This window comes from Acomys russatus, chromosome 32 (assembly GCF_903995435.1).
Source record: "Acomys russatus chromosome 32, mAcoRus1.1, whole genome shotgun sequence".
Taxonomy (NCBI): domain Eukaryota; kingdom Metazoa; phylum Chordata; class Mammalia; order Rodentia; family Muridae; genus Acomys; species Acomys russatus.
In genome coordinates, this window is record NC_067168.1 from 34,923,371 (window position 1) to 34,938,378 (window position 15,008).

Genomic DNA, 15,008 nt, shown 5'->3' on the forward strand with positions numbered 1-15,008 from the left:
AGTCCACAAGAAAGCCAATGGCCCTTTCACCAAGTACACACAGCTACCTTCCTGATGCCTCACCACAGGCTGCTGCCTGCACTTTCTTCACACATTTCTTTCCCATACCTTCCCTTTGTCATGAGCAGCAACTGATACCCAGAGCCCTGGATTCCCCCTACCTCCTCCTGAGGCCTCTGGCTCTGAGGCTGGATAAGCCAGCTTTAGATACTGTGTACTACTGCCCAGTCCAAACGTCCTACAGTGTGTTTTTCTAACAGATCAGAAAACAATAAGCTAAAGTCAATGTTGGCAGGCTAGAAGTTATCATCACTGCTATCAAAATCTGGATCACAGAGCAAATTCTTCCCTCTCTTCTTACACAGAGGAGGCTCTGGGTTTTTGAGGCTGAGGTCACCAAACCAGTTTATCTGCTGGTCCCTCTGGGAAATGCTGAATACTAACTCGCTGTCTGTGGAAGAGCTCTGGGTAGACTGCCGGAGGTTCTCTTGTCCGGCCACTGTGGAGCCTCTTGGAGCTACCCAACAGATGAGGGGCCCTTGTGGGCTAGAAACTGGAGATTGGGAACTATGATGCTTAGAGGTGAAAGCACAGGCTTTCCTTGGGGTCCGCTTCCTGCCTTTCCTGCCTCTCCTCCCTTTGCTGCCTTTCTGTTCAGTTGCTGACTGTTCAAATGGGTCAAAAAGACACATGCTTTGAGCTTCATATTTGGGGCAGACATTCTTCACTTTGAGCTCAAATTTATTTAAGGCCAGCTGTGAAGATTCTTGGACAATTAGATCCTGGTCATTGGCAGCCTTGTGGCTTGGGAGGTTAGCGCAGTGGTTGCTGAGGCTCCTGGTGGTCATAACCCAGTTCTTGCAGTAGGTCTGCATGGTCTTGTTCCTCACATGCTCCTTTCCTCTATGGGGACCACTTGTTGCCAATGCAGCCTTTCCAAAACCATTGCTCCCTGCTCCTGCATCCCAGACACCAAACTCCCCAGGCCTCTGGGAACTCCTACTGGGATTCCCTGCAGGAGACACTGGGGCCTGCCAAGAGGCTGGCTCCTCAGAGGGATATTTTTCCTGCACGGTAAAATGGGGGCTCTGGGCCTGGGATGGTGAGGTCTGAGAGGTGCTGTCCTTCAGATGCCTAGCCACCTGAGGTGCAGAGGCAAATTTTTTCAGCTCCTCTAGGACACTAGGCACATTGAGCTGGCCCAGATTCTCACACAGCTGCTGCAAGTTTTTATTCTGCTGGGCAACTAAAACTTCAAGGTTCTTGAGGTTGGATTTCATCTCTATAAACTCTCCTTGTCTCTGGGAAAAGAAGTGAAAAAGAGGAATAATGGACATAAAAAAACCGTGAGAACAGATATGGGTATGGTAGCTCTTAGATGGCTGAGTCAAGGGGACTAACTAGCACGAGGAGGCTGGAGACATGGCTCAATGCTTAAGAGCACTGGCTATTCTTGCACAGGACCCAAGTTCAGTTCCCAGAACCCATGTGGTGGCTCACAACCATCTGTAGCTCCAATTCCAGGGGATGTGATGCCTTCCTCTGACCTCTATGGTAACCAGGCATATACATGGTACAGACCCACACATTCAGGCAAACTAAATCTAAAAATATAAATATCTTCAAAATAATTTACTTATTTTATGTGCATTACTGTTTTGCTTGCATGTATGTCTGTGAGTGCCAGATCTTGGAGTTACAGACAGCTGTGAGGACTGACATGAGTTTGAGGCTAGCTTGGGCTACATAATCAGTTCTAAATAGTCTGGGCTACAGGAGAAAGATCTCATGTCAAAATATAAAAGCAAAAAGAATATGAGAACTAACCAGTGGACAAAAGCATGTCCCTCACAGAGTAAACATAGCCACACTATGAGCAAGGCCCAGGTACTCATCCTGCTGGGGAACCCTGAGAACAGGCTACATCCTGACTTACTGAAAAGACAACCATCCTGGTCTTTGGTCTTGGATGGAAATCACTTGCACATTAAGAATCTCTCTTGGTCTTAGAGGCAAAGCCTAAAGCAACACATCTGTAGTGTTGGCTACTCAGGAGGCCAGGGCAAGAGCACTAGAGTCCATCACCTCAAGACAGGCCTGGACAGTAAAACAAAGCAAAGCAAAGCAAGAGCTTGGCGTTTATACTCACAGCTTCAAAGCTCTTCTGTATCTCACGGATGGCCTGTTCCACACAGCCTCTGTCTTGCACTGCCTCAACCATCAGGTCATGCTGGACCCGTGCAGTCTCTTGAACTAAATACAAAACAGACAAGTTTCCTCCTAAGGACTGATGATGAGCATCACCTGCTCAGAGCACAGCAGCGGAGAGGGAGGAGCGGGACACCAGTGTGGCTCACTGTATCTGTCTCTGTAATGGCCAGGACTCTGTCCTCTTGACCCAAACAGTCTTTCCACAAGCACAGGCTGCAATCTTTGCATTTGGGAGACTGAGGTATAAGGATTGCTATGAATTCTAGGTAAGACTATGTCTCAATTTAAAAAAGAGCCAAGCTGGGAGGTGGTGGCACACGCCTTTAGTCCCAGCACTCGGGAGGCAGAGGCAGGCCAATCTCTGATCTCTGTGTGGGGAACCCCGTGGCCCCTTGTTCTACAAAGACCAGGACAGACAGGGCTACACAGAGAAACCCTGACTTTGAAGAAAAAAGAAGACACCCAAGACCAAGTTTTCAGCACAAAGGACATTTATTTGCCCCACAGGGACAAAGAGCAGGGAATAAGAGATAAAAACAAGACAGGAGATAGAAGACAAGGGGAAATGGAAGGAACAAAAGAAAGGGGAAAGTAATATTTTCTGCACAAGGACAAAGGACTGCCTCTGGACAGAGAGGAGACAGAAGTGGCCCACAGGCAAATGTCAGTTTATAAAGGTAAAAGGGGAAACCTTGTGCTAGCATGAGGTATTTAATTTTGATTGGACAGGTTATTTAGGCAACCAAAAGAAGGCTTTTGACGCTGGACATCAATTTTTTTTTTTTTTTTTTTTTTTTTGGTTTTTCGAGACAGGGTTTCTCTGTGTAGCCTTGGCCATCCTTGACTCACTTTGTAGACCAGGCTGGCCTCGAACTCACAGCGATCCGCCTGCCTCTGCCTCCCGAGTGCTGGGATTAAAGGTGTGCGCCACCACGGGCTCAGGACATCAATATTTTGATAGCTGCACCTTGGTAGTCAGCCTCAGGGGGAAGAAGTGGCCAAATAAGGGAGTAGACCTTGGTAGGGAGCAGGGGAAGGGCAAGGCTGCCAGAGCCATGTTTGCCATGCTCAGGCTGGTTGGAGTCCCCCTGCCTCTACCTCCCAAGTGCTGGAATTACAGGCATTTTTACACCATACCCACAAAGTATAACATTTAAATCTCAGAAAAGAGCCGGTCACAGAGGTGCATATCTTTAGAGGTCACTTCCAAACATAGCACACTCCACTTTTCTATATTTAAACCTACATGGGCCAGAAGTGGGGGCTCACACCTAAAATACCAGCTCTGAGGACGCTGTAGGAAGAGGGCTGCCATGCTTTTGAGACTAACCTTGAAGCCAGAGTGAATTCCAGTCTAGCTTGTGCTACAGAGTGAGATCATGTCTTTAAAAAAGAAAAAAAAAATTATGCCAGGCGTGGTGGCGCACACCTTTAATCCTAGTGCTTAGGAGGCAGAAGCAAGCAGATCTTCAGGCCAGTTTGGTCTACAAAACGAGTTCCAGGACAGCCAGGGCTACACAGAGAAACCCTGTCTTTCAATTCTTGTCTGTCTTTTTTTGTGTGTGTGTATGTGTGCTGGGATTAAAGGCTTGCACCACCACTGCTTGGCTAAATAAATATTTTTTTTTAAATGTTGGTTTGGTTTGTTTGAGACAGGGTCTCACTCTGTACCCAAGATTGGCCTCAAATACTGCATGTAGCCAAGGCCATGATAAGCTCCTGACCTCCTGACTTGGTTGTCAGCCTGAAGCAGTACTGGATAGGGACAATCTTATAGGAGGTAGGACCTAGTGACAAGAAGTCAGACCATTGTGGATGTTCCCTTACACACATGAAACACTGGGACCCTGTTAGCTTCTCTCTCTTCTTTCCAGCACCACAAGCAGGACAAACCTCCTCCACTATGATCCACTGTTCCTACAAGCAGTCATGAGCTAAAAACTCTGAAACTGTCCTGGAACTCATTCTGTAGATCAGGCTGGCCTCAAACTCGGAGATCTACCTGCCTCCCAAGTGCTGGGATTAAAGGCATGAGCTGCCACTGCTGCCACCCTGCACACAGTCACTTTTGAAATTTTCTTTTGTTTTCTTTTTGGCTTTTCAAGACAGGGTTTCTCTGTGTAGCCCTGGCTGGCCTGGAACTCACAGAGATCCGCCTGCTTCAGCCTCCTGAGTGCTGGGATTAAAGGCATGTGCCACCACACCCTGCCACAGTCACTTCTTACAGAGCAATGGAAAGCTAGAGTATTCACTGGGCACTCACAGAGTTGCTCCCTCACACTACCGGGAAGCATCCCTCACTTGCCTCTGTCCTCAGCACTGCTACTCTTTTGAAGGGAACAGTTCTGGTTCTAAGGTTGCTAAATAGATGGACAGTTGCCCCATGTGTAGGATGCCCAAGTTGGAAGTCAGTAGATAAATTGTACAGTGCTATTTTGCAGATAGGTGGGAATTATTTTATGAGCACACAAGAAAATTGATTTTTGTAAGTCATGAGTAATTCATCCATGGCAATGTAAACAAGCTGTCTTGAATTAGTTTAAAATAAAAAATAAGGGGCTGGAGAGATGGCTGAGAGGTTAAGAGCACTGGCTGTTCTTCCAAAGGTTCTGAGTTCAAGTCCCAGCAACCACATGGTGGCTCACAACCATCTATAATGAGATATGGTACCCTCTTCTGGCAGACAGAACATTGTACACATAATAAATAAATCTCTCCCCCTGCCCCAATTCTTTTGTTTGTTTGTTTGGTTTGGTTTTTTGAGACAGGGTCTCTCTGTATTAGTCTTGGCTGTCCAGGCTGTCCTCAAACCCACAGCGATCTGCCTGCCTCTGCCTCCCGAGTGCTGGGATTAAAGGTGTGCACCACCACGCCCAGCCAACAAATAAATAAATATTTTAAAAATAATAAATAAATAAACAATGTACAGATGCACAATAACTATGTTCCTTAGAATACAGTAAATATAGAAAAATATCTAGCTAACAAGAATTGCATGTTGATTATTTAGAAAGGCATTCATCTATATGTACACCATTGGTGGGGGAGGTGATTTTGCAAAACTTACACTGTAACTGACATGGAGACCAAGGCTGATTCACCACAAAACAATCTTCACTGAAATCGAGGCAGTGAGAAGAACAGTAGGTGACTGGAGTATTTCTTTCTTTCTTTTTTTTTTTTTTTTTTGGTTTTTCAAGATAGAGTTTTTCTGTGTAGCCTTAGCTGTACTGACTCACTTTGTAGACCAGGCTGGCCTTGAACTCATAGGGATCTACCAGCCTCTGCCTCTCGAATGCTGGAATTAAAGGCATGTGCCACCACGGCTGGCTGACTGGAGTATTTCTAACTCCTAAGGAGGAGTATGTCCACAGAGAGCACATCAGACAAGCCATGTGAGACTCTGGAGGTTGCTGATTCATTTCAGGCTTGAGGTGAGAAGGCTGACAGAGCTATCAGACTCTTGAGACAGCAAGACTACTGAGAGGAGAGGAGTAATATTCATGAAAGCCATGATAGGATCAAAGTGTTGGCCTAGGCTAGAAAGATGGCTTGGTATAAGAGCATTCCTGCTTTTCCAGATGACCTGGGCTCAATTCCCAGCACTTACACAGCATGGCAGCCCACACTTGTCTATATCTCCAGTTCTAGGGGACCCATCCACATTCTAAACGTCTGAAATACCTTATTGATTAAGTTAAAGTAAATAAAATGTAATTTCAAAATTACACAAAAATTTACAAACTGGGTGTGGTAAAAACGTGCTTTTAATTCCAGCATTCAGGAAGCAAAGGTAGGCAGATCTCTGAGTTCCAAGCCAGCCAAAGCTATGTAGAGAGATACCCTGTCTCAAAACAAAACAAAACACAAACAGTGCTGTCACATAGCAGTAGACTCCATTGTGCAAGCCTTTATATACACACTTACCCTCTCACACCCTGGAAGCAGGGCTAGGGTCAGAAAGTTCACATCTGTGGCTCACCAGTGCCCTCTGCTGATAACATTAACCTTAAGACACTAACAAAAATTTTAAAAATAGGAATGAATAAAAAATAAACGTGGGCCAGGCGGTGGTGGCGCACGCCTTTAATCCCAGCACTGGGGAGGCAGAGGCAGGTGGATCACTGTGAGTTTGAGGCCAGCCTGGTCTACAAAGCAAGTCCAGGACAGCCAAGGCTACACAGAGAAACCCTGTCTCGAAAAGCCAAAAAAAAGAAAGAAAAAAATAAACAGGGAACACTCACATGTCTTGGCTATAGTCTCCAAAGAATCCAAAATAGATTGGCTGCTTGAACTGAGATGCTCTTCAGACTTTTCCACAGATGTCTGCAACTAAGAAACAAAATTAAGAAAGAAATTACAGGCTGGAGAGATAGCTCAGAGGTTAAGGGCAATGTCTATTCTGCCAAAGGTTCCTAGTTCAATTCCCAGCAACCACATGGTGGCTCACCACCATCTGTAAAGAGATCCAGTACCTTCTTGTGGTGAGCAGGCACACACGAGGGCAGAATACGGTATAAATAGTAAATACATCTTAAAAAAGAAAAGAAAAGAAAGAAAGAAATCACATGGGGACTGGAGAGGTGGCTCAGAGGTAGGGAGTACTGTCTGCTCTTCCAGAAGATCAGGATTCGATTCCCAGCACCTACAAGGCGGTAGCTCACAACTGTCTATAACTCCAATTCCAGGGGATACAGTGACTTCTTCTGGTCTCCAAGGGCACTGCACATATGTGGTACACAGACATACATGCAGGCAAACACCCAATACATAAAACAAACATAATTTTTTTTAAAGGCTTGGTGGCACATGCCTTTAATCCCAGCACTTGGGATGCAGAGGCAGGTGGATCTCTGTGAGCGAGGCCAGCCTGGTCTACAGAGCGAGTTCCAGGACAGCTAGTTGTTACACAGAGAAACCCTGTCTCAAAAAATAAACAACAACAACAACAAAAACAGAAAAGAAAAAAGAAAGCACAAAGCGCTGTCTTATTTTACTGACGTGGAGACTTGTCATTTAATGATAAAATAGTAAAAATCTACTATTCTACATGTGCTAAAGCCACTACAATGATTACAGTTCCTAAGACTCATGACACTCTAATTCTCTGAAAAGTAGCTGTACCTACCTTGTAAATAACTTCTTGAAAATGAGAAACAAAGTTGTATAGCATCTCGCTAGAGTTAAAAGAGAAAAAAGGGAGAGGATAAATCTTTGTGCCCTGTTAAAATAGCATGTAATAACCAATTATGGCAGGTGTTCATCTAGCACAGCGTCAAAATATCCCTTGGTTAAAGTTAGTCTACCTGAGAAACCTCAGTTGTCCAGCCCAAGCTCAAACAGACTGATTTCCAATGAAAATCATGTTTTTCTTTCTTCCATCCATCATGCTGCTTTTTTATTTTCCTTTTATTCCTTTTTTTTTTTTTAGATTTATTTATATGTGCTAGTGTTTTGTCACCATTGTGTCTCTGTACACCACATGCAATGCCTGGTGACCAAAGAAAAGGTTGGTGACTCTTCTGGAACTGGAGTTAAGGATGTTTGTGAACCACATGTGGGTGCTGGGAACCAAACCTGAGTCCTCTGTAAGAACAATTAGTGCTGAGTCATCTCTCCAGCTCTTCTTCCTGACTTTTTGGAGACAGGTTGTTGCTATATGCCTTATCTGTCCTGCTAATTGCTGTAGTACACATATATTCAGAGGCAATAAACAAATGTGACAATTTTTTTAAAATCTGGGAGCTGGCTGTGGTGGTGCACACCTTTAGTCCCAGCACTGGGGAGGGAGGCAGAGACAGGTGGATGGCTGTGAGTTTGAGGCCAGCCTGGTCTACAAAGCAAGTCCAGGACAGCCAAGGCTACACAGAGAAACCCAGTCTTGGGGGGCGGGGAAATCTGGGTGTGGTAAGGCCTTCCTTTAACCTCAGCACTCAGCAGGTAGAAGTAGGTGGATTTTTATGAGTTCAAGGCCAGCCTAGTCTAGAAAGTTCCTGGCCAACCAAGGCTACATAGGGAAAGGAAACTGTGTCTCAAAACAATAAGCAGGCTGGAGAGATGGCTCAGTGGTTAGTAGTATTGACTGCTCTTCCAAAGGACCCTGGTTCAATTCCTAGCACCCACATGGCAGCTCACAACTGTCTATAACTCCAATTCCAAGGGATCTGACACACTCATACCAATGCACATGAAATAAAATTAAATAAAGTGCTAAAACAACAACAACAAACAAACAAAACCATGGAAATCCACAGATAGTTTAAATTATAAATTTTGTATTTCTTTTTGAAAATTATTAAATTTACATTGATTTAGTGTGTGTGTTCATGCACAAATGCATAGCACACATGTGGAGGCTGGAGGAAAACTTAAAGGAGTCAGTTCTCCAGCATTCGAGATTCTGGGAATTAAAGTCAGGTTGTCAGCAAGTATTTTCACCCATCAATTGGCCCCTGCCTCTTTTTTATTTCATTCATGGGGGAGGAGGGCAGCGAGGGAGGGAGAGAGAGAATGTATATGTGTGGTGTAAAGTGGAGGTCAGAGGACAACTTGTGAGAGTTGGTCCTTCCTTTCTACCATGTGGGTCTCAGGGATTAAAATCAGGTCATCAGGTTTTGTGGCAACTTTCTTTTAGGGGGATGGTTTTTTTACACCATGTACTCAGATGCTGATTTCTGTGCCCAGAGATCTGGTGGCAATCTGGACGTGAACACTGTCATTATTATTAAAGAATCTCCTGTCTCAATGTTGTGTAACAATTGTTCTCCATCATCTCTGGTTAATAAAGAGCTGAACAGCCAATGGCGGCGAGGAGAGTTGAGTTGGGACTTCTGATTCCAGTGAGAGGGTCCCACATGGAGCAGAGAGAAAGGAGAAGGTTGAGGGGGTGGCCATGAGGATGACTATGGAGCAGGAACAGCTTAGGCAAGACTAGAAGGACGTAAAGGGCACTCAGCTGGGAAGTACTCCAGGACAGCACAGCCGGGTCAGAGTAAATGAGCATCTCCCCAATTTAGTGTTTTAAAGCTTATTAATAAATATAGTAGGAAGCCGGGCTTGGTGGTGCACATCTTTAATCCCAGCACTAGGGAGGCAGAGTTAGGCAGATCTCTGTGGGTGAGGCCAGCCTGGTCTACAAAGTGAGTCCAGGACAGGCTACACAGAGAAACTCTGCCTCAAAAAACAAAAAACAAACAACAACAACAAAATGCTGGGTATGGTGGCACACATCTTTAATCCCAACACTTGGGAGGCAGAGTCAGGTGGATCTCTGTGAGTTCGAGGCCAGCCTGGTCTACAAAGAGAGTTCCAGGACAGCCAGGGCTACACAGAGAAACCCTGTCTTGAAAAAACAAAAACAAAACACACACAAAAAAAACACAAAACATAAAAACCCTTTTTGTTGAGGTGCACATCACGCAGTCCCACTCATCTCCCTTCATATCTGCCCTTTGCCCTTGCAACCTCCCCCCAAAATAAAACACAACACAAATAAGCAAACAACAATAAACAAAGCATAACAAACATCTCATTGTGGAAGCTGTAGCACGCCACAGTGTGTCCCACAGTGTATCCCTCTGTCCACATTTCTTCACTTGTAACTTCACGGCAGTGAGTCATCAGTCAGCCCGAGACCTCTGGGTTCCGTGACACCAGCAATACTGTATCCTCATTAGGACTCCTCCGGGTCATCCCAGTGCTGCCCTGTGTCCTAGAGATCCTGCAGCACTGGATTAGCAAGACTGGCCCCTTCACTTGTCCCAACCATTCATTCATCCCTTTCTACCTGGGCCATTTCTACTGGCAGCAAATACTCCATGATACGAATTTTTGAGTGGGCCAACTCAGAGCTCTGGGTCTGGGTCTGGGTGGCAGCAGAGCTGGTCAGCGCACTGGCATGACATCCAGCTGCTTCTGCCTGGGACACTGGAGCTCTCAGTTCTTGAGTCTTCAAACTTCCCCATTTCTCCCCTTCCTTCTATGGCCCTTTGTTTAGACTAAATTATATATCACTGACCCATCCTGGACCTCTAGTTTGCATATGGCAGAGTTATGGGACCAACTAACTTCTATAATAAACCAGTTTCTATATCTTTCTCTGTCACTGACCTCCCACTGTGTGTGCATGCACACATGTATGTGTATAGTGTGTGTAATACTGGTTCTGTTTCTGTTTCCTATGCACATCCCTGATCAATACACGCTATTACTCTGAAAATGAGTTATTTGATAATTGACAGCATGTTTTGTTTCCTTCAGAAAACATGAGTTTTCTGAACCTCTAAAAAGCTCTGTGTACCTGTCACACTTGTCTGTTGCATTTCGTTTTTTCTCCTCAAACTGTTTCAAGAGTCCTTTTGATTTTCCAGCTGGCAAAGGAAGAGAAAATAAGCCTTCATCCTTCGCATCACCTCCAAACAACTGGGGCTTTGTCTGGTATTTTGTAAAAATACTAGGTTCATTCTGTTAAATGAAAAACAACAACAAAAAATTTTTTTTAAATGTCAACATCAAATTCTACACATTATTCTCTCTTTGGACAATCCAGAATCATATCTAAGTGTCAAGCATATGGTTAGAAAAAAGCATGCTGTTTTCCCATTATTTGTGTCTACCAAGAAATTTGTTTTTTCTGATGTTTGGTTTTTTTTTTTGCTTTTCAAGACAGGGTTTCTCTGTGTAGCCTTGGCTTTCCTGGACTCACTTTGTAGACCAGGCTGGCCTCGAACTCACAGCGATCCACCTGCCTCTGCCTCCCGAGTGCTGGGATTACAGGCATGCACCAACATCCCCAGCTAAGAAATTATATTTATAATAAAGCTACTTTCTAAGTTAATACAGTTTCTGCATCTCGGTGTGGTGGCTCATGCGGTTGGATCCTTGTGATCCAGTCTGGTCTACAAAGAGTGTCCAGGACAGCCAAGGCTACACAGAGAAACCCTGTCTTGAAAAGCCTGCCTGATCAATGCAGAAATAAAAATTTCAGCTAAAATGGTTCAAAACCAACTGAATACACTTATAAGAAACAATAGAAAGTTATTTACTCTGTCTCTGAGTTGTGGTATTAAAGTTTCACATTAATATATTTAACTTAAATTGCTATTAATATGTTAACTCAAATTTAACTCAAACTCTGTGGAACTCAGTGTCTGTTGATAACTTCCACATTGCCTAAGTAGTGCACAAGCTCTGGTATGGAGAACATTTCTTGTATTTATTTTATATTTATTATTAATTTTTGGTTTTTCAAGACAGGGTTTCTCTGTGTAGCCTTGGCCATCCTGGACTCACTTTGTAGACCAGGCTGGCCTTGAACTCACAGCGATCCTCCTGCCTCTGCCTCCCGAATGCTGGGATTAAAGGCGTGCGCCACCACGCCCGGCTACTATCATCAGTTTGTGCAGAGATCATATACACAGTGCTTTACTAACATAAAGCACTGAGCTAGCCTTATTCATTACATCCCCCACATCCCTATTTGATGCAGGCAAGTCTAAATATAAAATTATATGTAAATAAATATAAAATTAAATGTAGTTCTAGACAAAAAAAAAAAAAAAGAACATTGGTGTACATGGCTTGAATCCCAGCACTCAAGAGGCAAAGACAGGAGGACAGCCTTCAGTTTTAAGCTAGCCTGGGCTACACAGTAAGTACTAGGCCAGTTTGGACTATAGAATATAAAGAAAGAAAAGAAAAGAAAAATAGCAACAACAAAATCCTAGACTCAAAAGACAAATATTTCAGCCAGGCGTGGTAGCGCACGCCTTTAATCCCAGCACTCGGGAGGCAGAGGCAGGCGGATTGCTGTGAGTTCGAGGCCAGCCTGGTCTACAAAGTGAGTCCAGGATGGCCAAGGCTACACAGAGAAACCCTGTCTCGGAAAAAAAAAAAAAAAAAAAAGACAAATATTTCATGTTCTCTTTGACATGCAGATACCAGGTTTTGTGGGCTTTGGGAGAGGAGTATTGTTTTTTTGAGACAGGGTTTCTTTCTTTCTTTTTTCTTTCTTTCTCTTTTCTTTTTGGTTTCTCAAGACAGGGTTTCTCTGTGTAGCCTTGGATGTCCTGGACACTCTTTGTAGACCAGGCTGGCCTTGAATTTACAGCAATCCACCTGCCTCTGCCTTCCAAGTGTTGGGATTAAAGGCATGCCCACCACACCTGGCATGAGACAGGATTTCTATGTATCCTTGGACAGCCTTGGCTGTCCTAGAACTAGCTCTGTAGACCAGGCTGGCCTCAAACTCAGAGATCCTTTGCTTCTCCAGTGGTGGGATTAGTGTGTGCCAGTATTTTTGTTTTGTTTTGTTTTTTTGTGACAGAGTTTCTCTGTGTAGCCTTGGTTTTCCTGGACTCTGTCTGTAGACCAGGCTGGCCTCGAACTCACAGAGATACACCTGCCTCTGCCGCCCAAGCACTGGGATTAAAGGGAGAACTATCAAATGGAAATTCAAACGGGAAGAACTGACACCACTATCCCCTGTATTAGAGGTGTGCCTTTCACCACGCCTGGCCAGTTCCAGAGATTCTGATATCTCCATACCAATATACACAGACTAAAATTAAATAAATTATAAAAAACAAAGAAGCACAAAACATAATCAACCAAGCATTTAGGATAGTAATCTTCAGAGTACAATTCTAAAATATGTTCATGCTCCAAAAGAATAATTTTTTTAGCTTATCTCCATAATAACTATGAAATATGACATGGGCATGGTAGTGCAAGTTTGTAATCCCAGCACGCAGGGAGGCAGAGGCAGGTGGATCAGGTGGATCTCTGTGAGTTCGAGGCCAGCCTGGTCTACAAAGTGAGTCCAGGACAGCCAAAGCTACACAGAGAAACCCTGTCTCGAAAAACAAAAAACCAAACAACCAAAAACAAAAACCAAAGTGAGTCTAGGACAGCCAGGGCTGTTACACAAAGAAACCTTGTCTCGAAAAACAAAAAACAAACAAACAAACAAAAATATGAAATATGGCCGGGCGGTGGTGGCATACACCTTTAATCCCAGCATTTGGGAGACAGAGGCAGGCAGATCACTGTGAGCTTGAGGCCAGCCTTGTCTACAATGTGAGTCCAGGACAGTCAAGGCTACACAGAGAGACCCTGTCTCAAAAAAAATCAAAAATAAATAAATAAATGAAAGAAAGAAAGAAATCTATACAGAGAAATCCTGGAAATCAGAGGTATGGGTGGTGACTTATACCTATAATCCCAACAGTCAGGAGGCTGAGAATGGAAGATGGAGAGTCCATACTGGTCTACATAGCAAGATTCTGTCTCAAAAAGAAAAATGTAACTAGCTGGAAATCAGACTCACATCTACAGAATTCTGTTGCATCTGTTTTGGATGTCGTAAGTAGGCACCAGCGTCCAAGGATGTTAACAGTGTTTCTGAATTTTCTGGACAAAACTGAGACCCAAAGAGGAACTGGGAATCACTGAGAGAACCATCAGTCTGATTACTATTCCAGTTGGATGGTTTGGTGGTCCTGAAACAAAGCAAGGAAAACAATAAGTAAGGAAACATCCTGAGCAAACAACGTCATAACTCATAGCTAGTATTGCGGAATATTCTGGGAGAGTAGGCATTTGTTTTGTTGTTGTTTTAAGATGCAGTCTCTCTATTATGCAGCTCTGGGCACGTTTGTTTTAACCTGCCAGTCAATACACTATTCACTGACCTATCAAGAACCAGAAGGAAATTATGAACGCACCACCCACATTCTGCTTCTGACAACCGGAGAACAATCAAATGGAAATTCACACAGAAAGGACTGACACCACTATGCCTTGTATTATAGCATTTTGAGCTCTAACAGCATTTTTTAGACCTAAATTAATAAAACTTTATTTTTTTCAGAGCTGAGGATCGAACCCTCTAGCTATAGGAAAGAGACTTTCTATGAAACCAATAAAGCCACAGGGCTTAAATATCAAAGAAAACAACCAAGAGACTTACCCAGGGCCTGAGGGAATACTAAGCATCTCTTTGATATTCCAGACATTAAAATTCATTGTTATGTTTCTATTAGAGAACACAGAAATATTCAGAAGATTAATACAGTACAACATTTCAAAAGTACAAATTACATTAGGAACATTCCAGCAGTTTTGTTCTGACCAAACTGGTGAAAAGTTCCACTACTTAATGTGCCAGAAATAGATCTTTTCTGTTAGCAAATTGCACTATGAGCCAGACTACTCACCTGTAATCTTTCTTTTTTTAGATTTATTTATTAATTACATATACATGTCTGCCTGCACATCAGAAGAGGCACCAGATCCTATTACAGATGGTATGAGCCACCATGTGGTTGCTGGGAATTGAACTCAGGACCCCTGGAAGAGCAGACAGTGCTTTTAACCATTGAGCCATCTCTCCAGTCCCACACCTGTTATCTTTTTGTTGTTGTTGTTGTTGTTTAGTTGGGTTTTGGGGTTTTTTTGAGACAGGCTTTCTCTGTGTAGCCTTGGCTGTCCTGGACTCACTTTGTAGACCAGGCTAGCCTCAAACTCACAGTGATCCACCTGCCTCTGCCTCCTGAGTATTGGGATTACAGGTGTGCACAACACCTGGCTCACACCTGTAATCTTAATTTGAGAAGGTGGAAGCAGGAAGATTGGGATGAGTTCAATGGCCAACCTAAACTTCGTAGGGAATCTGGTAGTTCTGTTAAACTGAAGCCAGCCTTGTATACATAGTGAATTCCAGGCTAGCCAAAGCTACATTGTACAACTCTGTGACAGTTTGCTGGAGAGATGGTTCAACAGTTAATAGCACTGGCTGA

At 43.8% G+C, this 15,008-nt stretch overlaps 1 protein-coding gene across 1 annotated transcript; it reads right to left on the reverse strand.

Moving 5' to 3' along the window:
* Positions 1-296: 296 nt before the first annotated feature.
* Positions 297-14,235, reverse strand: Iho1 (interactor of HORMAD1 1). The gene is made up of 7 exons (XM_051140531.1): positions 14,180-14,235; positions 13,538-13,709; positions 10,511-10,674; positions 7,340-7,388; positions 6,456-6,543; positions 2,150-2,253; positions 297-1,301 (listed from the first exon to the last, which is right to left on the reverse strand). The coding sequence occupies exons 1-7, from the start codon at positions 14,233-14,235 to the stop codon at positions 297-299; spliced, it is 1,638 nt and encodes a 545-aa protein (XP_050996488.1).
* Positions 14,236-15,008: the final 773 nt, after the last annotated feature.

What these genes read in the sequence shown, in the direction of transcription:
- Iho1 (XM_051140531.1), bottom strand. Translation starts at nt 14,235, where the DNA reads ATGAATTTTAATGTCTGGAATATCAAAGAGATGCTTAGTATTCCCTCA. An exon ending in TGCAACAGAATTCTGTAGAT is followed by an intron (nt 10,675 to 13,537) that starts GTGAGTCTGATT and finishes TTCATTTAACAG; the next exon opens with AATGAACCTAGTATTTTTAC. An exon ending in GCAACAGACAAGTGTGACAG is followed by an intron (nt 7,389 to 10,510) that starts GTACACAGAGCT and finishes TTTTAACTCTAG; the next exon opens with CGAGATGCTATACAACTTTG.